The sequence below is a fragment of the Anomalospiza imberbis genome, chromosome 5, assembly GCF_031753505.1.
Source record: "Anomalospiza imberbis isolate Cuckoo-Finch-1a 21T00152 chromosome 5, ASM3175350v1, whole genome shotgun sequence".
In the NCBI taxonomy this organism is placed as follows: domain Eukaryota; kingdom Metazoa; phylum Chordata; class Aves; order Passeriformes; family Viduidae; genus Anomalospiza; species Anomalospiza imberbis.
Window position 1 is genome coordinate 32,195,723 of NC_089685.1, and position 24,837 is coordinate 32,220,559.

At 41.2% G+C, this 24,837-nt stretch overlaps 1 protein-coding gene across 1 annotated transcript; it reads right to left on the bottom strand.

Moving 5' to 3' along the window:
* Nucleotides 1–2,145: 2,145 nt before the first annotated feature.
* On the bottom strand, nucleotides 2,146–8,590 carry AVPR1A (arginine vasopressin receptor 1A). The gene is made up of 2 exons (XM_068190099.1): nucleotides 7,177–8,590; nucleotides 2,146–5,418 (listed from the first exon to the last, which is right to left on the bottom strand). Exons 1-2 carry the CDS (start codon nucleotides 8,573–8,575, stop codon nucleotides 5,135–5,137), a joined length of 1,683 nt encoding a protein of 560 aa, XP_068046200.1. The 5' UTR covers nucleotides 8,576–8,590; the 3' UTR covers nucleotides 2,146–5,134.
* Nucleotides 8,591–24,837: the final 16,247 nt, after the last annotated feature.

Below are 24,837 nucleotides of genomic sequence, written 5' to 3' on the forward strand. Positions count from 1 at the left end.
TTTTGGATGTAGCTTTGTTGCCATCTCAGCAGAGATACTTAGATTTGTAGGGAGCTTCATGCAGCTACAGTTCCAGGAGACGACGGACTCTTTTTCTAAATGCATAAAACATATCTTAAAATTGAAAAATGGAAAGCATTTTGATACTTTCAAATAACCTTTGAGATCAGATGTTTTATTTGCTCTCTGAGTCATCAGTTCATCTCTCTCCCAGTATTCACTATGGGTTTTTTATTTTATTAGATCCACATTCCTCCCTCCAAAAGCACTTTGAAATTAATGTGCTTTAATGACAACCCTGTCTGCTGTTGCCCCTGTGATCCCTGTCTCTATTCTTGCTGCCATCATTACCAGGGTCAGGAGAGACTGTGGCAGGAGCAATCACAGCAGTAACAGCGGAAGAGGCTGAGGCAGTCACTGCCAGTCTCTGGTTACCTGTTCCACATCTTCCAGAATGGGCTTTGTGCCCTGGAAAGCCAATGACAATTTTGTCATATTTTGCTACAAAGGTGTAAAAGCTGATGGGACACCAACAGACTGCATTGCCAAAGCTTTCCTTGAAAAGGAATATTGAACGTGTACACAGTAGTTCTTAGCCATGTGTCCTGTAAGAATTTATGGAGAAAGATAATCGTCATTACCCTGAACAGAGGATGGATAACTTGGGCATCTTTTGCTTGCAGAGCACTGAGAAAGGACTCTATCCCAAAGCCTCCTCTTCCATCCACCCCCCTGGAAAAACAAATGTTGGAAATGGAAAAAATATTGGGATTGTGCAAAAGATTCTTCCATTATTGGAATAAAGTTCACCCATAACCAACAACATCTTGATCCACCTAGAGCTAGAGAGGCTTGCCAGTCTTCTCACCATAGAGCTGAAGCAAGAGCTTTGCACTCCTGATGATGCCTCACCGCCTTGCTTTTCAGAAATTAAGTAACCCAATGAACTGTATCAAGAATTCAGCTGAAAATGTCCTTATGGAGACCTAAGGCTAATATGTATGTAAACTGTTACTCTAAGCAAGTTTATACTGAGGCATGACAAATTACTGAGCAGTTCTACCAAAACAGCGATACAGTGTTAATTAACACTGAACTGGATCCAGGGCTTTCTGCAGGACCAGACCTGGGAGAGGCAGACCTGTGTTGGCTGGCTCTAACAAAGCTCAGCAGGTACTAGTTGTGATTGCTGTTTGCTTGCTTTTGTGCATAGCTGCACAATCCATTCTGCATGACTTACCAGCTGGACCTACTCTCTTGTGAGGGACTGTTACCTGAACCAGTCAGGACTGCTCCCTGTGGAACAGCAGTGATCTAGTCCTGGACCTTGAAACGTGTCCATTTACTTATCCTGTAATTCCTTTACCCAAGTAGCAAGCGATACATTTTTCAGTAAATCCCATTCCTAAGGAAAAACATAGAAAACTATCTTGTAAGAGAAACTACAGCTCCAACTAGTGTCTTTCTGCCCCCCTCCCCAGTCTTCCATGTACACAAGGGACTGAAACTTGTGCAGACACTTTTCTAGAAGAGGACACTGTATTTAATTAGTCTATTTTGTCAGTGGGGAACTCAGCCTCAGAGAACTCTGTAGAGTTTTTTTCTTTATGCAACAAGTAACTTATTTCAGCAGTAGCTCTATTGTAAGGCCTGTGTTCAGTTCCCAAAGCTGGGTCACCAGTATCTGCCTAGGATAACATCCAGCTCTGCAGGGGTTTTCCCTCTTCTGCCCTGCTTTCCATATGCATGAGTTGGAAAGGAGCATGCATGCACTTCAGCAAGGTCCTTCAATCTGGACAATTTGGAATTGGCTTTAAGATTTTGTACAGACAAAACCTTTGTCTTTGAAGTACTGGGTGCACATGGATTTGTGTCTTCTTGTAAGTTTTGGTCTTGATGTGAAAATACAAGGGGAAAAAATCCAACCTTTTTTTTTTTTTTTTTTTTTTTTTCCTGAGCCAACAATATATTTGCCTGAAAACTTTAAAAGAAATTAATGAAAATAAAGTTTTTGGTGACTTTGTTTCTTATATGAATGAACAAAAACCTTTCCATCTTCTGTATCATCTCCACTTTTGTCATCTAATTGAATTGAAAATGCATGAATTCTAGTAACACCAGTACAAACAACAGAGTACAGGCTAATCCATTCAATCATGTTTTATGTTAGAAGATAAGTATTTAAAACAAAAATATCAAAATAACTCCTCTAGAACATGAATAAGTGCTCAGTTACATGTTTTAACAATACTAGCAGCATATAGAGGAAAGCTGATTGCACGTTCCTTCTTTGCTTGTGTCCTTCATGCACTACGTATAATAGAAAAACATTTTAGTTTTGTTCACTCCTTAAAGCTTTTCATGGACACAACCTATCAAATGAAGACATTTTGAATTTTGTAAAGTATATTTAGTAATACCAAATACATTTCTTCTCTTCCAAAATCTAGACAAGCAAAACCCCCAAAATGCTTCTGACCAAATAAATATGCAGGTTTATTAGAGCAAGTTTCCATGTTTTAAACTTGCAAGGGTTTCCCAATTTTTTGTTTCCTTCTGTTTCCATTAGGGCACCCTCATGATAACCCAAAGTAGCTTTTAAAAAAACATATCCACAGATGAACAATTAAAAAATAATGGCTGTATCTTCCAATATTACAATTATGTGAAAAAGTCAGTATTTACAAAAAAGTCTGGAAATGAAATATTTGCAAATTGTTTTGTCAGTTTAATCACAGAAGGTATAGAACACTCACAGGGGTAATTTATGCTGACAAGCCCCAAGTGTAAGCCTAGATTTTGTAATGTATTTGAAAAAAACCTGAATTTATACTTTGGGTCTGTTTGGTTTAATACATATACACAATGAAGTTCATTTTTATTTTCAACAATATTCTACACACATTTTTTCATTATATTTTCTGTTTGAATGTAAAGTATAATAGAAAAACCATTCAATTATGCAAACATGAAAATTCTGTTAGTACAGCTAATTGGTTTTTAATACAGATTTCATGTACAAAGAAAGTAGTAGCACAAACAGAAAACTAGACAAAGGATAGCGTACTTAATTTGAAACACTTGCAGTTTCCATAACTGTGAATTACCTACTTGCAAAATATACACAGTACACATAATGTGCACAAACTCACACACAACTTTACTGCATGCAGGTTTTTTTGAATAAAATATAGCTTCAGGTTCACAAACCTTCGTCCAGAGTTGGTGAGAGCTGTAGTCACATTTGTGTGCTAAAGGTGGTAAAAAAGATAGCCTGTTGAATATAAGTCCTTCCACCACATTGTCCTCTGGGTTCTAGTGCTTTCAACAACAGCAAACACAAGGAAAGAAGAGAATAGAGCTAAGATTTTCTTTAGGGGCAAAAAAAAAAAAAAAAATTCTTTTTGGCATAATATTCCCTATTCTTTGCCCAAAATAATCAGTGGGGAGCTTCTGGAGTGGTTTAAGATGATCTTAATCTGCGGCTAACTCTATTAATTTCTGCTACCATTATTGAGGCAGGTATGGGCACCATCCTCGGTGAAAGCCACATGCAATCTCTTCAAGCAATTAGAAAAGCAGTCTTGCTTGTTAGGTTTTGGTAAGAAAGAAAGAAACCTGCTGCTGAGCTTCCTGCTTGCATGCACGTTACGCAGCCACGCTGGTGTCTCACTGCTCCAGCAGGCAGCCGGGACTGTGTCAGCAGTCCTGCAGAGGGCCAGGGGAGCGCCTGGATTTCAGGATCCAGCAAGTTTAGGAAAACAGAGCAGACAAGTAGCTGCACTTCTCAGAGACTCTCAAGAATTAAAAACTCAGCAAAACTTACTCAAGGAGCTTCAAAACCCAACCTGAATGTAAGAGACAGGCTCCAAGAGAAGATGTAATAGGATTGTTTACCATATAAATGAACTACAGTCAATTTAACATGCACTGTACTGAAAACAAGCACACCTTGAATGCTTTGTAATTAGCAAATGTGTTGTGATGACTTTTTATTGCAGTTTACTGACAATTTTTAAGACTATATTTTCATGAGCTGGCAATAAAAATAATAATAGAAAAAGACAAGTGGACAACATTGCCAATTTTATATGGTCCCAGAAGACTTGTAAGTTTGATTCTCGGATCTCTATCTTGAAATGCACTGGTTCTACAGCTCTTACCAAATGACTGCACTCTTCTGAGCTCATGAGGCTATTTGCTTGACAAACCAGCAATGTAGCTTGATCCTAGTGAATTAAAAAAGAAAAGATGGCATTCCTACCAATAAAGCAAACAGCTCTGGTATTCATTATGAATTTTCTTGGTGCAACTGTTTCTAACGGTGCTGAGCTAGTTGTAGTGTATCATACTTATTTATCAATATATTTTTAAAGTTAGTTTAAAAAAATGAAAGTAGGTGCAACAACACACATGCACACACAAATATGCTGTATAATTTCCATCAATGTCAAGGGAAGAAGAAATGTCACCCTAAAAATGAAACCACGCAATACACGTACAGACATCAACAGCACTAAAAGATTTGCCTTCTCAAGGGCTGTTATATTTCAGTGTCTGAGAACTGCTAGACCTTTACAAGATGAAGCATCACAAGCAACTGAATTCCAGCAGCTCAGAGTCTGTCTAACCCCATTCCTTATCTGGACAGCCAAGACTTTTCCCCAACTCCTTTCTGGTAATGTTTAAGACTAAACTGTAATCTTGCTCATACTGTCTTCTTTCCCCATGACTTCATCAGACAATCATGAGAAGTTTTATGCATTAACACTAGAGAGTGGAGTTAGCCCATTACATGACAACTCCATAGTTTTGACTGCTTTAAACAGCAAGCAACAATGCACTTAGTATTTTAGAAACAGACAAAAATTAAAATAAATTCTATGTTAAAAAAATAACTGCTTTATTGTCACCACACCTTCCTGATCAGTTGCCCAAATCCTAAAAAAACTTTCAGAAAATAGTTTACATACTGTAGCATAGCTTATCAAGCAAAGGGGCACTTTTTGTCTCATGACCATCTTAGTCATTCCTTGGTACCATGATGGTGCCCTGGACTGGCATAAAGTGCCATGCCACAACCTTCCCAGACACTGTGACGGGACTGCAAGCCCTGCCTGCCCTGAGGCCTGTCTCACGTTGGGATGGGGATGAAGCTGGTCGATTTGGAGTGGGGCATCTCTCTCCATGTGTTTAGGCTGTGGGTTGGGCTTCTGTTGTTGGTGAAAGAAGTCTGTCGTCTGCTATTGCTGTTTGAATCTTCTTTACTCAGCGTTTGCTTTATTTTTTGGCAGCAAGGGAAGCTCTGTAGGCAGTCTTGGAGGAGGTGCCCACTGAAGAACATGTAGATCCATGGGTTACAGCAACTGTTCAGGCTGGCCAGCAGAGCCGTAACAGTAGTTGCAGTGTTTTCAGAATCTGGGGAGGGGGGAAGAAAGCTGTTTAATCATCAAAAAAAAAAAAACAAAAAAAAAACATTTGCACCATTTAGTCAATTGCTTCACTAACCATTGGATTTATTTTCCTGAATATTCGAGTTCTAAATGTTGAACTGCAGCATTTTAAACAGATAATGAGAACATAATGAGTAAAGGTCTTGTTTATGTAAGGCTGCCATTTAAGTCAATGAGGATTTCTCTGAACTGACTTCAAAAAGCTGTGACAGAATAAGTTATGGAGTAATCCATCCAAAATAATTATTTAGTCACATTTCCACTGATGTGTATCCATGTGTTGATAAGCTCCTGCTTCAATTACTGAAAAGTTTTTTCCAGACCCTGGGAGACAGTGGTAAAATTTCCACTGCTTTCAATAACACTGAATTTTGCTATATATATTTGCATGATGAAAAGTATTGAATGCTCAACTAACTACTGGATTGTCCATTAAGTCTGGATTTTAAAGGTTGAATGAATTTTACTTAAGGGAAAAATAGAACTTAGCACTATGGCATGAAAAATCTGTGGTGTTCTACCTTCCATAACTAGTTAATAGTTAGATCAAATACTCTAAATATGTATTTAGTCTAATCAATTATTAGTGACTTTTCTTTGTAAATATTGAATCTTCAAAAAAGTATAATTACTGTGTTATGCAGTTCCATGGATTTAAAGAATCTCTTCAAACAAACCTATCAAATACCCATCTGTTCAATTAGATTTAATTCCCTTTGAAGTAAAAAAAAAAACAAACAAACAAAATCTGTTTACTGCAAGCCTTTATTTCTCTATAGAGATCTGCATTATAGGCTTGACTTCATTCCTGTATTAGAGGCAATCAACACTCTCACTACAGTAAGTGGTAATTTGGGGATATTTTTAAAAATCAAGAAATTATGGATTCCAACATTTTGATTTGCTGCTCTCTCATTATGAGGAAACAGAATATATGTCACTATGCTGCCTGTCATTACCTATGTGATAGCTTTTAAACTCACCAATTTGTTTCAGCCATATCTAACAGCGGGACAGATATCTCCAAAGTCTAAATTGCCACTGATTCAGGAAAATCGGTGACTTGACTAATGGAGCACTCAGAGGTGACTGCCTTGCTGAGAGGAAGGGTTCAGGGTGTGCTCAACCCTATCATTTGACAGCAGATACAGGAAAGAAGACGTAATAAGTTCTCTCTTCATGTAACTGCTCCGACATGTGTGTGTGCATGCTTCTCAACAACACTAAACATTTCTAAAGTTTGCTTATCGGCAGCTTCAAACGGACGAAAATGTTGCTGGTTCAAATTACGGCAGCAAATACTCCGGTTTCCATCCGCTCCTTTTGCTGGGGATAAGAAGGCGGAGGCTGCTGCTCCTCTCCGGAGGTGCAGCTGCCGCCAGCAGCCCCTCCGGCTGTTCCCGGGACAGTCCGAGCCGAGCGCCGCGGCCGCCGCCGCTCCCGGGGCCACCAGGTCCGGGACTGCGAGCGGTGCCGGCGGGGCGGCCCCGAGGGCGGCGGCTGCCCAGGGCTGTCTCTTCTCCCCCACAAGGGCGCTCAGCCGCTACTCCCCGGCGGGAGAGGGACCCGTGCGGGGCCTGGAGGGCGCGCCTCGGTCCCGATCTCCGCTTCCGCGCCCCGTTTCCCCACGCTCGGCTCAGCGCTGCGCAGCGCCCCGGCACAGCCGGCTGCGCCCTCAACGCGTGCCGGGCGGCCGCTGGGGACAAGCGGCGGAGTCACCTACCGACCCAGGGGAAGCGCTGGTCCCAGACGGACCACATCTGGATGGTGAAGAAGGGCGCCCAGCAAACGACGTACACCGAGACGATGACGAAGGTCATCTTGACGGTGCGGATCTTGGCGCGGGAGATGGTTTTGACGTTGCTGACACAAGGGGCGAGCAGCAGCCCCCGTCGCGGGCCACCATCATCACCTGCCCGCCGCCCGCCACCCGCTGCTGCCGCCTCCCCCGGGCGCGTCTTGCCCCGGACGTTGCGCCATATGCGGTAGCAGATGAAGCCGTAGCAGATGATGAGGATGAGGACAGGCGCGATGAAGATGCCGCCGGTGATCCAAGTGATGTAGGCGCGGGGCCCCCAGGGCATGATGAAGTGCGCCCAGCAGTCGTAGACCTGCGAGCCGCGCTCCACTTCGCTGAGGGAGAAGATGAAGTACTGCGGGGTGCTGAGCAGCAGGCTGAGCGCCCAGGCCGCCGCGATCATCCCGTACGAGCGCTTGGTGGGCTGCTGCAGCGTCTTCAGCGGGTGGCAGACGGCGATGTAGCGGTCGGCGGTCATGGCCACCAGCATGTACGCCGAGGCGAACATGCCGAAGACCTGCAGGTGCTTGACGACGCGGCAGAGCCCGTCGGGGCCGTGGAAGCGGTGGGTCACCTCCCAGCAGAGCTGGGGCAGCACCTGGAAGAAGGCCACCACCAGGTCGGCCAGGCTGAGGTGGCGGATGAAGAGGTGCATGCGGGACGCCTTGCGCGGCGTGCGCCGCAGCGCCAGCAGCACGCTGCCGTTCCCCACCACCGCCACCGCGAAGGTGACTGCCAGCACCGCGATCTCCAGCTTCGCCAGCTCCTCGTCCCGCCCGAAGGGGTCCCAGCCGCCCAGGCTGCCGTTCGGTGACCCCGACCACGCCTCGGGACTGGGGCTGCTGCCGCCGCCCGGCTCCGCCGCCCGCCACCAGCTGCCATTCCCGGGTAAAGGCACAGCCCGGGGGGAGCCGGCGCCCCCGGCGCGGCGCATGGAGGGGGCTGCGCGGTGGGGCCCGGCCCGACCCGACCCCCGCTCGTCCGCCTTTTCCCGTCCGGTGGCCCGGAGCGCCGGGCCAGGTGCCTTTATCCCCCCGGCCGCGGGAGGCGAGGCGAGGGGGAGCTCCCGTGCCAGTGGCTGCCCAGCGCCTGACGCCAGCCCCCTCCTTCCCCCGGCAGCCGCCGCCCGCTCGCCCCGCCACGGGAGCGGGGCCGCTCCGCCCCGAGAGCGCTGCGCCCAGGGGGAGCGGGACTGGCAGCGGGAAGGGCGGCTCTCGCCGGAACGGTGCTCGCAGAGAGCTCCCTCACTGTCAGGTAAAGCAGCACTTATAACTGCGAGTAAAATTGCCGCGATCGTGCAGAGCAAATGGAGGTCTGTCAGCATCAGCCTGCACACCCTGATCTGACTCCTAGCCAAAGTGACTTGTCGGTAAGAGGTGCTGCTTTGGTCCTGAGAGAGTCAGCCTGGGCCTTCGGCATTTCACTGGGATCAACCCCAGAAATGTAAATTGTTAGAAAAAATAGTGCAGAGTTTCAAAGCAACCTAATGTCTCTGAAGGTTTCAGTACTTCATCTCAGACAATAAATGTCATCCAAGCCTTAGCATAGGTCTAAATCACACGTTTCTTCAAGTACAAGCAAAATCTCCACATTTACTGGAGAGTTTCTGGCAGTGGGCCGTTGAAATTCTTGTTTTAAACAAGGTTTAGATGAAGAATATTCTTGCTCTTAGTAGAATGAACGGACTTGGTGAAAATTTTGGTCCCATTGTCACGAGTGTGGATTATATCCTGCTTTCACTGGAACCTGAATTTGACCCTTCATTTAGAAACTCCTTCCTTCAGCCACACAAAAACACATAAAATCACAACAAAGAAATATGGTGTTAGATACTAGCCCTACTGCGTTTTTAATACAATTCCCTATGTCTCCTCATAGGAGATTACAGTTAAATTCATTTACAAAAAATATGTGATTTTACAGGGAGAAGAAAAATGGGAAAGAATGAAAGATTAAATCTTACTTCTTTAATTTAAAAAATATTTTCAAAATTTTTGACTCCAGAAGAGTTTTAAAGTTTAAAATAGAAGATTATAGGATTCTGAACACATTAGCATTGTGCAAGACTTTATCCCAGGCTTTTTGCCACTTTCTGGGCTTTTTAGCCCCTGAGAGGGTGTGTGCACCCACCCCAGTCTGTCACTACCCTTCCTTTGCTTAGCGATCAGTGGCAGGAGTTTAGGAGAGCACCTGCTCCTGCAGCGAAAATAGTTGTCATGAGTTTTCCAATTAAAACTGCAAACCCTCCCAAAACCTGGAAATATAGACAATCAATGTGGATATCCCAAGTTTCTAGCAAACTTGTTTCTGCTTTTGTTCCAAAACCTGATTTTTACAAACAGTTCAGTGCATTATTCACAGCTTAGTGCCTACTTATTGTGTTAGACCTGGAAAGCTGGTGAGTGTGACTACAGGTTTCAGGTCAAATAGAGAGGGAAAATTAAAGCTGCATATGACAAATCTCGCAACACTGTACCAGTACCGAGGCTTCTTTCACGTTCCTTGCCTGTCTCTCTGACATGCTTTACAGGACTTGAATGTTACATAAATGAACAGTGTTACTCAGGAAACTCAGCTAACACATTTTCTGCTGTGCAAACTATGAGAGGATCATAAAGCTCTCTTCACTGCTGGGTATATCATCCATTAACAGAAGAGATGATTTCTGGGTTTGACAGAGACATATTTTTAGCAGCCAGACAAAAAGATAAACTTGGTTGTATTGTCCAGGATACTGAGAATTTGTCAAGTCCACATCAACTCAGAAATACTCCTTTTTCAAAATATTCTTTGTTCCTCTGAATGGCGTTTGTAATAATGTTTCCAGAGTAAAGGGCTAGAAAGTTGCCTGAATATCATTGCACAAGGCTGTACCTAGTGATTACCAAGTTAAGTGTGATATTGATAATAATTTTTACTGTATTTTACTCCATCAGACAGAAATAATCTAGGGCTAGTCTTGATGTATTTGTTTCATTTGCCAAATTGATCAACATTGATATTTTTAGATAACATACCTAAGGAGGCTGTTACAAATTCCTTTCTTTCAACAAACCTAGGTAAGTCAGTGGAGAATTTTATTTATATCTAGTAGTTAAAAAAATACCGTCCAGACAAATTCATGACTCCTAAGGTTTCTATACTAGATTAATCAGCATCTAGACTGATCTGGGTTGCTTAATCCTAAGAGTATTGGTGTTCTTCAAATTAATCAGTACTTGTACAATACCCTTCCAAAGAGATAAATTGCCACTGGGAAGGCCGATGGAGGAAAATAACGTTTTTGCTCTGTGATTCACCTGGAGCTGGAGCTGAACTCTTGGTAAAGAAAATTGACACTGCTGTTGCAAGAAACTTTTATTTGTTCTCACTAAGCACACAGCGTTCTATAGAACTAAGACTGGTAAGGATTTCTAGCATGTTCTCTGCTACCACATAGGTTTCTGTAAAAGTGCTTGAACGTTGACAGATATCTTTCTGAATGCTGAATTCATTGAAGAATAAATGGCTTCTGTAAAGTACTCAAAAACCTAACTGGAACATGATCCAGTGTGTTGCCAAATGCAGCTTTTTTCTGTTTATTCCTTGCTGTTAAGGTGGTGACTTTATGTCCAGACTTAGCCTCTTCTTCCAGGCAAAATAAATGCTCTGAGTAATTCAAAGACTTAATAATGTAATCCTGGGAAATTGATGACGATTTGTATTCTGCAAGATAATTTTTATACAAAAAATGAGGGGGCTTTCAGCATAATCTTCTTCAGGAAAACTGGTTGTTTGGAATTTTAGTCAAACTATGATTTTCTGCCAGGTTTTTGTGAAGAGTTGCTCTAGCAGTCAGAGTTACAAAAATCAATATAAGCAAAAAAAAGGTCAAACTTTTAAAATAAATTCCTCATGCAGGATAAGGGTTAAAGCATTGCTAAAAAAAGAGATTTGTTTATTTTTAGAGGATTCAGCTGCCTTGTTAAAAAGCACATAAAATATCTACATAGATATGAACAGCTGTCTCTTGCAATTTGTCTCCAAGTTCAAAGTATCTCTAATGCTCCCTTTGACTGACAATTTAATAAATAAGGATGAGTTTGATAGGCCTTCACAGAGAGCCACAAGGCTTACATGCTCCAGATCCCAACCTTTACATTCAGAGCTATGGGAACCAAGCATGGGAAAAAGCCCATGTTCTGAGTGAGGGACTGCTAAAAGTGAGGGACTACTGGGACGTGGGGATCACCAGGGAGGCAAGCAGACACACATTCATTTGCCATCCCTGTGAAGGAAATGCCACCTGAAGGCAGACAGGAGCACACAAAGCCCACAAAGCAGACTCCTGAACAAATGCCTTGTTGGCCTTCTATTGGCCTAGCTTTTGGGCTACCAGAGCAAAATCAAGTGAATAATTGACCCAAACTGCCTTCAAAATAGATGACAAGTCTGAATTTAGAATTCTGAAAAGGTGTAGTACAAGATCAAGAGACAGGTGAGACTAAGGGCCAACTCCTACTCTGGAACACAAAAAATTAAGAAAGCATCAGTAAGAGACAGAAACTCAAGATTAGCCCTCAATATTCAATTTGCAAAAGCCCAGTTCAGTGTTTGGAAATGTAGATAAGTGGCCAGGAAAAAAAGAGCTTTAAGGTTATGCCCCAAGTGTTCCTTTGCTTGTTAACTGAAAGCATAATTAGATTCTGGTATTTGTATACACAGGAAGTCACGTCTGGCCATCCCTGTCATACTGCATTTCTTTTCACGATGGCGTGTCGTGATTTAACCACAGTCAACAACTGAGCACCAACAGCTGCTTGCTCAGTCCTCCACAGTGGGATGAGGGAAAAGAATCAGAAGGGAAAACACATGGGTTGAGATAAAGACAGTTTAATAGATAAAGCAAAAACTTTGCACACAAGCAGAGCAAAACAAGGAATTCATGCACCACTTCCCATGGGTAGGCAGGTGTTCAGCCATCTCCAGGCAAACAGCTCTGTCACGCACAGCAGTGTCTTGGGGAGACAAATGCCATCACTCTGAACATCCCACCCTTCCTCCTTCATTCCCCAGCCTTATATGCTGAGCATGAAATCACACGATGTGGAATATCCCTGGGGTCAGCTGGGGGCAGCTGTCCCAGCTGTATCCCCACCCAGCTTTTTGTGCACCCCCAGTCCGCTCACTGGTGGGGTGTCCTGGGAAGCAGAAAAGGCCTCAACTCTGCCTGAGCACTGCTCAGCAGAAACAAAAGGCTCCGTTATCAACAGTGTTTCCACACAAATCTAAAACATAGCTGCATACAACCTACTGCAGAGAAAATTAACTCTAACCCAGCCAAAACCAGCGCATGGAGGTTGACTGTGGTATTCAGGCAGTATTGCACAGGGACCCGTGCAGTTATATGTCATCGGTAGAAGCATGTTGCCCTTTTCCTTTTGCCTCTTTCCTTGCATCCTTTGTTGACTTGGTTGACAGCAATAAGTGCCTTCAGGATACAAAGTTCAACCATTCCCCTGAAGAAATGTTAACACAGCAGCCTGTCTGGATTTCAAAGCAGTGAAGGAAATGGGCATTTGAAGGCTTAATTGGCCTTTGTGTGTTTATAACCTTGCGGAAGGAACATATCAAAACAACATGGTGAAAGCTCCTGCCTTTCCCCATTGAATCACATTGATCAGATTTTCAACATGTCCAAGGCACAATAAAGATCTGTGTGAGACAGTTTAACTAGAGCCTCAGCCAGCAGATCTCTCATTAAATCTGAATAATTAAAGTCATTAATCCTTAAATACACAGAATCATTCAATTTTGTCATTAGCAGAATAAGAAAAAATTTTAAACTGAGCTTCCTCACATCATGCCTATGTGGTGAACTGATGTAATCTCAGAGTTTCCAGACCTGAAAGAGACTTAATATGCATTTTGCACTTCTACAGATATTGCTTCAGTGGTTTTGCTTTAAGCACATAATCAGTAGATTTACCTCTCAGTTCTCTTATTTCAGAGATGTAAAAGGTTCTTATTTCCTTGAACCAGTTTCTAAATTACTCCTATCTAGAAATTCATTCCATACGTAACCTACTGTGGTGGGCTGATGCTGGCTGGATGTCAGGTGTCCACCAAAGCCGTTCTATCACTCCCCTCCTCAGCTGGACAACAGCTTCTCGCAGAGGCTGTACCTCTTGTCCCCCCGTACCGAAACTTTGTCATACAAACCCAATACACCTGCTGCTTCTATCACTGTATTAACACCTACTTTCCTTATGTCTTTTACAAGTTTTGATTAATCTAAGGGCAATTTATTAATGACTCCTGCATTCTCTCCTAGTTAACATACACTAAGCCAAGCCAAAGGAAAATACTTCATAAAATTTGGTGGCAAAAGTAATCAGTATAAACAAATTGAAGTGAAGTTTAAGGGTTATTTCTGTGATATCTTCTCAGAAAGTATTTGACACAGTGAGATGCAACTCTCTTAAAAAATTGTAGTACTAATAAAGATTCTGTTCAGGCATTTAAAGTAGTAGGAAGGTACACAGGAAATTTACACATAATAATTTTTCTGAAGGATTTAACTGCAACTCAAAATGGCACTATCAACTGATTCTAGAAAATGGCGAATTTGTTTAATAGCTAGTCCTTGTACAAAACTGCTTTATTTATCCCAGAACTATGCATAGAACTGAAAGCATATTGGGTTCAAGAATACACTGGCAGGGAATTACTGCTTCGTAAGTCTAATTGAAAGATAAAGCCACTTAACATTTATGGAATAAAAGGAATAATGCTTCTGTTAATGACAAAATTTATTTTAGTAGCTATCATTCAGAAACATGTTCTAGAGCAGTTTAAAATTAATTAGTTTTGAAACTGTGTGTATGTAATTTTTCTCATGGTGATCATTTTGAAGAGCCTGCTGATATGCAATATTGGTGGTTGATGCAGAATACAAATGTAACTGTTATGTAAAAAAAACACCTCTCAAATAATTTGTACTGAAAATATTGTGGCAGCTGCATTCTCACCAGCTTGGTAGTTCAGGGTGCTATCACCACAGTTATTTTCCCACTGCACTCCTGAGAAATAGGATCCAGTTTTTGTCAGGCTGGAGAAGGTTCAAGTGCCAGCTAATCCTATGGATTCTTATACACATTCATTTTTCCAGTCTCTATAGGACTTATCCACTGTGAGACTGTTCTCTCTATATAAAGCCCAATCTTCTTTGGAAGAAAACCGGCTAAAAATATTTTAACCAAAACACTTTTTAATTGGAATGCCAATTTAAGGATATTGAAGGCTGCAGATATTTTGCTGTCTTTTTCCTGAGCTGTGGCCTGAAACATGTTCAACATGAGGAAGAAACAAAGAGCATATTCTCTACATATTTCTAGTGCGTCTTCTCTTTCCATGTTTCCTGTCCCTATCTGAGCCTGCAACAAGCTGACAGTGCTGACAGCACAGGCTCTTACTCTTCAGGCACCTCCAGAGAGAAAACAAAATAAACAGTGGCACTGAGGAAGGCAGAGAAGAATCAGACATTGACAGTCAAGAGAGAAGAAAGCTGAAACACAGGTCAGGGATGTAGGCTGGTTTTGGAGCTGTCTGTTGGGTAAGGTGTGGGCATGTGAAAGGAGAATCCAAACAGTGTGATGAGCAGCAGCTCTGTGTCTGAGGCAAGGCCAAGAGATGCCCTGTTACCTCAACCTTAGTTTCACACACTGATGAGGTAGATTTGGGGTTGAAGAAGACCAACAGAAGAAAGAAGAAAAAGAAAGAATAATCAATTCTATTTAGATGGTGCACTGAGTGTCTTGGCTGCTGATTTCATTGTGGGTTTGTTTAGTTTTTTAAACACGTGTGGGTACAGAGTAATAGTTAGCAACCCTAGATCAAACATGGTCTGACTTTGTGTAGGTATCCAGAGTAATAGTTAGCAACCCTAGATCAAACATGGTCTGACTTTGTGTAGGTATCCATGTTGCTGTTGCATAAATTGTATCATGGCAAGTACTAAGACAGGGAGAACACAGTGAAAACAATTACTGCAGGTTCAAGGGCCCCTTGGGGAATTCTTGCTTTATACTTTAGTCTATTATGGTTTATAGTTTTCACTCCAAACAACTTTTCTACCTGGCAGTTTTAAGCAGACTGTCTTTGCACTTCCCTTATCATCATATTTAGCAGCTCTATATCATATAACAATTTTTCTTGTTCCTTTTATGACCAGAGGAAAATTTGTTTGCTTCTAAGATAAAGAAGGATAATAAAGCAATAAATTTTAGGGGATAGGAGGTGCTAACAAACTGGCTAGCATGACAAGAGAGGAAAAGCATTTCCTTGAGATATAGCCAAGCTATAAGCCAAAGTATACAATTTTATGTCTAGTGAATAAACATTTTTAATGGTTTCTGAGTAAGTTTTACCATTGCACTGCTTATGCTTGATTTGCCAATAGCAGGATTAGTAAACCATGTGAAATGGCTTTTTTGGACTAAAGAAAATAGATTTTATATTTTAATTTTTTTTGTCAGCTATACAGGGAAGAAGAGAGGTGATTGCAGTAGAGTAGCTAGATGCAGATCACAGAGCAGAGAAGTAAAGAAAATTTGGAACAAAATTCCCCAGCTGGAATCTAGTACACAGAGTTTTTCTGAAACTTTCTTAGACTTCTAAGAGCATTTATATATATAAAACTTTTCAAAAGGAAAAAAGAAAAAGCTTTTCCTTGCATTTCTCCAAAACTAAAAATGAAATCTTCATAGAACTGATTGTTATGGGAGGTTTCCATTAGTGCTTGCTTCCAGTGGTCTTTCCGAATGCCTGTATAATTTACTGAAAAGTGAATGGTGCTATTTCATACTGGTTGTGGCTTTCTTTGAATCTTTTCTAACTGGTATGGAAAACAGTGTGCTGTTTTCCACAAAAACAGCATTTCCACACAAAACATATTTCATCTAGGGAAGCCATGGGAATTACCAGGAAAGCACATATAAGGAAAGATCTACAAATACAGCAGCAACATCCAGAACAAGCCTTCAAACATTGCACTAGTTAATTTAATGACATTACAACCACAGAAATGGCAGTAAAATATGTGATCCAAAGTCACATTTATGCTTAAATTCTTAGGTAGTTCAGACCTTGAATAAATTTGGTACACTGTATGAAAGTAGAGTTCATCAGCATCATGGACTTTGTGTTTAAATTGCTATTTGTGTTTAAACTGCTACTGACATATTTCAGGCCTTCTGTCCCCCTGTCTACAATATAGCAAGAAAGTCTTATAGTACATTTGCAACACCTATGCCCCCACTTGTAAGAATCACGATTTTCTGTAATTCTTTCACATTTGATAGTGTAGGTCATCATTATCTTATTATCTCAAGTGAGTTCTAGGAAATGCTTGTCACTGTTTTGAACAAGGCAACGTCCTTCTTCTGTTTTGGTCACTGTCACTATCACCAGCACCACCACCAGTATGAGAGGAGATCCACTTAAAAAGAGATGACCTGATCTTCCCCAGAAGGCTGAGTCTGTTATTTGTGGATACAAGTGTATCCCTACAGTTGCCACAGAGCACACCTATTGCTGGAAAAGTAATTAAACTCTCTATTAAATTAAGTTGTTTTTTTAATTAATATTTCAATGTATTTCCGGGTAATATTGATTTGTACTAATGTTACTTATTAATTCCTTGAAGTTATTAAGATCAGTAGATGAGATGAACTGCCATTTTCAGTTCCTGAAACTGCCATTTTCAATTTCAGCCTTCAGCCCTTGTAGGGACACAGCTGCTGCTGGAGCAAGACTTAGTGTAGTCCCCCATTAATACAGCCTCCCTTTCAGCTACTTCATTATCACCCTGTGCATTACAAACATTTCCAAGTTATGGAACTAGAAAATATCACACCAACAGGAATGAGAAGATTGTGCAGAAGTCTTCTCTGGCTCACTCGCTAGGAGAAGGATCAATACAGGATTTCCAATCCCAAAATATTGTGAGAAGAAAAATTATTGAGTCTCCAGAGCTAACAACTTCTCCTCTTTACTCAACAGGTTTTTACAAGGAAGGCAGGAAAAGAAGACAGGACAATTACGGAGCATTAAGATGAGCCAGACACCTAAGATGGTGCTATTTCTTCAGTTCAGAGGCATCATTTAGACTGCAACTTCACAGATGAGTTTGCCAAAACGCCACTTGATAATTTAAATATGAGTAGCAATGCCCATTAACAAATTTATATCTTGAAAGCTGACATGAACTAGCCTGAGTAGAAATTCTTAGCAACTATTAATTTGCTGAAGAATACATTTTTTAAATGTGTCCTTTGGAGAGACTGATTCACAGAGTTCCATAGATGTTTTGGAGAATACAGATTATAACTAAAAATTGGCAGATGTGCCTGAACAGGTATTTAGAGGGGTCATTATGATTTGGTCTCTTCTTTCTTGCTTCTCTGGATGAGGATGATGCATGTGCTTGAATAGAATTACTCTGCACTACATTAAAACACCCTTGCCTGCGTGACCTTAATAAAATTCCCATTTAAGTCAGTGGGGAAGAACTCTAGATAAATTCAGAAAGTGCAGTAAGGACTGGCTTCTCAAATTTTAGCTTCTATGGTGGTACTATAGATGTACAGCAGACAGAGAGCCAAATTAGTATTGGCTTATACATTAATTAAACAATACAGGCTTCCACAGCATCATTATGCACTTTTATATTCACAGCTTTTAGTTCATCAATATGCAAGAACTTTGATCTTAAAATGCATGATGCAAAAATGTTGCCTGATTGCTCTGCATTAAGAGGAAAATTTTCTCTCCCATTACCAAGTTCATTTAACAGCAAAAGCTTTTTTCTGAAAGTATTTAGTTTATCTGCAGAATGAGATATTTCCTCTGTAGCAGGAGCAAACCTACACAAAAATTATGTTGGACTACACAGACTTCTTTAGACTTTCTGGAACCAAATGATAAGACAATTGCCAAGGAGCTGTTGTGCACATTGCGCAGTCCTGTGAAACAAGCAGGTATACACGGCAATAGGAAGAAACAGAATAGGATTTAACACATGCTAAAGTCTTAGTGGCTTTGTTTCACTTTCAGGAAAGTGAATTGAATTTTTTCCTAAATGCATTGGGATCTATGGATACAGAAAGAACCTTGGTGTAACAGGTGATTGCACAAGAAACAAAGCTAGGCAGACTGAGCAGTATGTGCTGTCTGATCTAATGTCTGCTAAGGAACATTACAGATTTCCTTATGATACTGTGATCATACCGAATGTTTTTTATGACAACTCAAGGAAATTAATTTCCTCAAACAAAATTAATAAATGTTTTCAACCATTAAAAGAAACACATGCAGCATTTTCCCTTTACTTCTTTTTCATAGATTTCTTATCTTTCTGGGTTTTTAACAAAAAACAAATCCAAAAAAATCCACTATACAGAGACTTGAAGAAAACCAGCCCCTAAATAAATATTCTTTATTTTCTAAGTCAACACCATGCAGTAGCTAAGAAGCACTGTAGAGATGAAACACTTTTTTAGAGATGAAATCTCTTAGAGATGTCCTGCTTGTAAGGATATACATAAGTGAAATCTGTCCTGCTTGTACTGTTCGTTTTGCAGAATTCAAGCTTTGATTTAAAAATAAAAACCACGTAGATTTTATAGGTATAAGAATGTATCCTATTCAGTCATGGGTGCTGCTTTATAAACTAAATCTGGAGTCAGTGTATAACAGTGGATCTGAGAGAAGAGAGTTTCTCTTTAAAGACTCCAAATCTGGTACCCATTTATGACTTCAAGGGGCAATAAACTTGCATATAACTCTTTTACTAAGGGATAACAAGCTGTTTCTGTTGAAATCCATTTTCGGGAGGGAAAAAACTGTACTGCAGCACAGGAAATGCAGAGGTGACAGGAGAAGAGACAAGAAACAGGAAAGAGGGAGGCAAAGAAAATTGAAGAAATGAGAGAAGATCAAACTCCATTAAGACAACATTGCCCATAATGAAGAAATACCTGGGGATTTGGCTGTAATGGTCACAGGATAGAGGCGTGTTCCATATAGGTAAAACCTTACAAAAGGAAAGCCTTGTAAAACCATGGCTCAGGCCTGTTACTTCAGCTAAGTAGAAAAGGACTATGGGAAAGTGGCTCAGCTGAATTAGAGGTAGAAAAACAAGTTATATAACCATAACACATTCACATGGTGTATCATGGTTGGATGAATTATATTTGTTATGATTTAAGACTATGTGCTGATAACCAGCTAACTGCTTAAAAAGGCCTGGTTTTTGCAATAAAGTGGCTCTCCTCTGCAACGCCTGGGGACTCTGCATTGCTTTTATTCGCACAGAGGAGAGGTAAGATTTGTAGGTGATATCACTATAATGACTTGTATCAGTTGTTTTAACAAATCTTTTTACATTTGCCTACCAATATGGCCTCTGGTACTGACAGCCACCAAGGTTTTATGCCAGAAAATTTGGTTGTCTTGGGTTTTGCTTATTTGCTTTCATTTGTTGAAAATATATTAGGGAAATATTCACTCCTATTTTTTCAGGATTTCGTGGAAAATCCTTTAATCTAAGCCCCTAAAACTTTTCATTTTCCTGTGAAAAACTTAACATTGCTTGCAGGAGAAAACATAATTGAAAATTAACATTCTTTTTTGATGAGTGATTTTAATACACATAATATTACGTTGAACATGACAGTATTTTTCAAGCAAAAAAATTAAAATATGAACTACTAACTTCACTGAATGGAATTATTTTCTACCTTAAAGAACTGCTCTGGATCACAACAACTTTTCTTATTGCCTAACTGCTGAACTAATTTGTAAAGATTTCCTGCCACTACCTCAGAAGACAAAAAATTATGGAGTAAGGGGAATCACACTAAATATACCCTGAGTCCTGTAATAGGGATCCTGCTGGCAGGAGCTGCACTGCAGCTTTATCAAGTCTCCTACAGTAAATACAGCAGATGAAGTAACACCTGCTGAAGAGTATTTCAAAGAATGACCAGATATGCCTCCAAGATGCTGTCCCCACTGAGCACAGGGAACAAACTCAGATGGATGCATTGATCTCCCAACAAGACCGAATCCATCAGGCACCTCCACTTTGCTCAGGGTTACCCCAAAAGCAGGAAGTTACTTAGCATCACTTCTCCAGTAGAGGCAGGTGATATTCTAAGGCTCAGCCATCCTCCAAAGCTACTGAGGGTCAGAGCCAGCTTTATCTGGACTTTTTGGAACTTCTGAAGCACCGTTCCAGAGAGGGAATGTCTACATGCCATTCATCATCCAGAAGCAAGGTGTGGTACTGTCTGGATGATGTGACAGGTTCATAATCTAGGGAAGACAAGACTCAGAAGTGGGTTTCCCTGAACAATTCAAGTTGAAACTTTTATGCAGTGGCCACACAAAATTATTGGTTGCTGTTGCAGAGCCTTTGAGTCAGGACAAGCTGCAAAGGAGGTTGCAATAAGTAATCAAGAGGGTACAATGAAGCAATGTCAGAAGTGCAGAACTCAAAGGATCCTGGGGTCCATCTAGGCACAAAGTAACTCAGCAAGATGACAATAGCCCATCAAATCTTGTCTTGCACAGGGGGAAATATTTTGTGAATTTGCTTTTGTTATGTAGTTCGGAGAGGACTTGCAGAAAATGTGTGAAGACAGCAAATAGTAGTGGGGATGAATTCCTGGAAGCAGGTGGGGAGCGAAAAGTGAAGAATCTAATAGAAAAGGAGGGATGGAGGTTGGTAGCAAGAAAATGCTTGTCAAAAATACAGCAGAAATAAGAGACAGCTATGTAAGGAGGGGTTGAGGTTACACATGTCAGGAACACAGACAAAGGGAGAGAAAACATCTGTTTCCTGACTCTTCTTAGGGTAAGGCATAAGGATATTGTGACTTCTGTTGTAGTGTTTGCTAGGGCTGTGATGGCAACGGATGGCTTTATGCACTACTTGATGGTGTCTGTTGCTGAGAGAGGGGGGGAATGCGAGGTCAGAGTAGGTGCACAGGGCCTGGAAGACATTAATGATGTTCCTGCTATGAGGTGCTTCCACAGATTGTTAAGGCATTAGCAGCAACCACGACATGTCTGTATCCCAGTGTCTATGTCCAGCTGCCCAAAACTCTATTCCACTGAGACCTTGAAGGATGCAGGATGACTTTCAATGTGTGAGTGGCCTGGGTTCAGAAGTGTTTAGGACTCTTGCCAGAGTCGCTTCAAGTAGACACATAATTTGGATGCAGCTACCTCAGTTTGCAGGCAGCAATTTTCAGTATACAGACACAGATTAAGCTTGTATTTTGGCCATATGGTCAGAAATCACGGTCAGGCTCCCTCTGGTTACTAATATAGTTATAGACCGGGTCCTCTTGCAGGCAACTGAGTCCATCTGGGACAGAATTAACCTTTACTCCATCACCTGGCTGGTTTGATCTCCTCTCTGCTGTTCCCTGCATTGATCACCTGTATATGGGCCTCCACATTCATTCTGCTAGCTCCAGCTGACTTATGTCATCACCTATGAAAAAGCGTTACCTTGAATTTCTCATCACCTTTGTCTCTTTAGAAGTTGCAAAGGGCTTAAAACATCTTAGTGACTGTGAGCTCTGCTCTGTAACTCACTGGTATCGTTGGTAGAGCTTGGAGAAGAATGACAGCAATGTGTGTACATACGGTGTGGTACCACAGCAGCAGTGGCAGTGGAAAGCATTGCCTTGCTTGAGACCACCTTTTCAGACCCTATGAAAATGCAAGAAGGGAAAGAAAGAATACTTTGTGAACGACAGGTGAAGGTCAAGTGCACAAGCTTACAACACACATTCACTTTCTCTTTTCTTCTTGACACATTGGTCATGGAAATGTGTGCAGGACTCAGCTCATAGGAAAAAACTCTGCCAGACCAGAGGGAAGATACTTATTCCAAGAACACAATATCTCATGTCCTTCCCTTGCTTTTTAAGTAGGATTATGATAGCCTCTCAGCATTAAAATAAACTGAACTACTTCAGGCCAGTGCTATTTAAATTAAAGTTAATTTTATCCTCATGTACTGTGGAATAAAGAAGTATTTGCTGGTACTTTAGGTAAAGAAGAACTAAGATGAAATATGTTTTTTGTTTGTAGAAACCTGCATCAATAAATATAGCAAAGCCAATGCTTGCCATGTCCTAAATTCTTACACAAGTTTCTGCTTTCCATCAATTTCAACAGATTCACTGACATCCAAATGCTATGTTATAAGGGTTGATAGCTGCCACAGTAATGTAAGGCAGAGCCATCCATTATCCAAATAACTTTGCAGACAAGCACTAACTAATATTTTAATTCCTCTTCCTGTATTTCTGGTCATCTTCCAGTTCTGCATAAGCATCTCCAACCCAGGTTCCTGGAGTTGGAAATGCATCTGGAGTTTCTACACTAATCTAGACTATTAACAGTTATGACTTAGGAGATTTTAATTAAAATTTCATATTAATAATACCAAACACACAATGGTTTGTTACTGAAGATAATTTCACACAAATGCAGACAGTTCCACATGCAAATGCTTACATTTTCTTCCACTGAAATAGTCTTCACTTCTCCTCCACCACCAGAAATTAAGTAACCTTCAGTTTTATGCTATACAGTAGGTACTGGAAACACGAATGTCTCCCTCCTTGTCATTCCTTAGCCTGCAGCTCCCGACTAAATCACCCATTTCCCTCTTCTGCCCTCAGGCAGTGTAAACGATTTCCCTGTGCTGCTAGCTGGGATCCAAGAAACAAATGATAAACAGAATCACTAACATATTTGGAGACAGAATGCACAAGGTCTGGGCCTCATACTTGTCCCAAAGAAAAATGGGGCTTAAGTTGTGACTAGCACCATTGCCAGAAGAAATTTCCTACCTTCAAATCTTAGGTATGGAATAAGTTTAAATCACAAAATACAGAGAATTTACTGGAGGTCTCAGTAAATAACATCTCACAAAATATCAGGGCTCCTGTGCACCTGGAGACAGAAACTTTCACCCAAAAGTCCATCCAAATGCAGAAAGAATGCATTGTGCTGAGGGGGAAGAGCTGGGTAACCCTTCTCCCCAGACAGCATCCACCATCTGAGAAACTGTCCTTCCATGTGGTGGAAGGACAATGGTAAAAGGAGCAATAAACCCACACATTCTTTCAGATGTTCCTGAATTGTCTTGCAGAAGCACTTGGGACCTGGATGCAATGACACTTCTGTTTGTGACCTGGGGTTCTGCCTCTGTTCAGCCAAGAATGCAGCAAATGTTACACGTTTGCCATCAGGGCTGTCATGCAAGTCATCTTTTCAGCTATTTGGTTGAAGCTGGGGGTTTGGCTCTTCCTGATGTCTCTCATGTTTACTTTCTTTGGTGAAATTAGGGCTTCACATGCTGAATACATCGCCTGTAGCTCTAGAATCAACGTAATCCAGTGAACAGGACTGTGTTCTCCCCTTCCCCTTGCATACCTCCTCAATTGCTTGGGGAGATCCTGCTCTAAAGTTTGTGATCAGAGATGTTAGAACTAAATTTCACAAGGTTTAAAAGAAACTTTGGAAATAATGGACCATTCCTGTCCTCATTCATCCATGACTGTGTTAAAACATTCAGTTCACACAATGTTCAGCATTTGTGCCTGTCAGACTGATGGCTCTGCTTGCTTCTCCAGATATCAAAAGCAAAAGGTAGAATACCCTGGGCATTTGTACTGTACTGCTTCCTTGTGGCATATCTAGTTCTCTTTTACTTATGTTGGAAACCTCTTTGATGCACCCTTTCCATTTTGTGACACCACAAACAGGCAAAGACCTCTTATATCCTTCCTGGAACCTGCACCACCCTTTCAAACCCTGCAGTAGACTGCAATTCATTTTCATATTAGCATCAGAATATTTGAGAACAGGGTACTTGCAGCTTTTGAGAAATATGTGAGACACTGAGTTCACTGTGCTTTCACATGACCTTCAAACCAAAGGTCAATCTATATTCTCAACACTCGCAGCACAGATAGTAAATTTGATACCACACTTCTGGCATGAAGGACCATTTTGGTGCCTAAAATAAAATATAGCTAAATGCTCTAAATTTTGCCAGAATCACTTAAGAAAAAAGTGCAGTGTTGTTCCAAGACTGATGATAATGATGTGGGAGTTCAGAAAGTCGGCTAAGAAATTTTGAAGAAATAATTATCACCTTAGTTCCTGCTTGAATTTGACCCAGCTTTTCAACGGAATGGAGCTCCCTGGCTACCTGCCTGTACTGGGCTGGCAGTGTCTGAAACAAAACCAGCACATCACAGCTGAATTTCTCAAGCCAACACAGAAAACCAAGCAAGTAGGGTAAGCACTTTTATCACTACTCAATTCTGACACAGCCATTACTCCTCTGCACATTATTTTCAAAAGGGAGGGAAAACAAAACTAAGCATGATTGACTAACCTGAAACTTCAAGGGGGAAAAGAAATGTGGAATTGGGATCATATATATATAGATACACACATAGCAATCTCCAGGCAAATGAATGATAGAAGTTTGAAAATGAGGTGGTAAGTTAC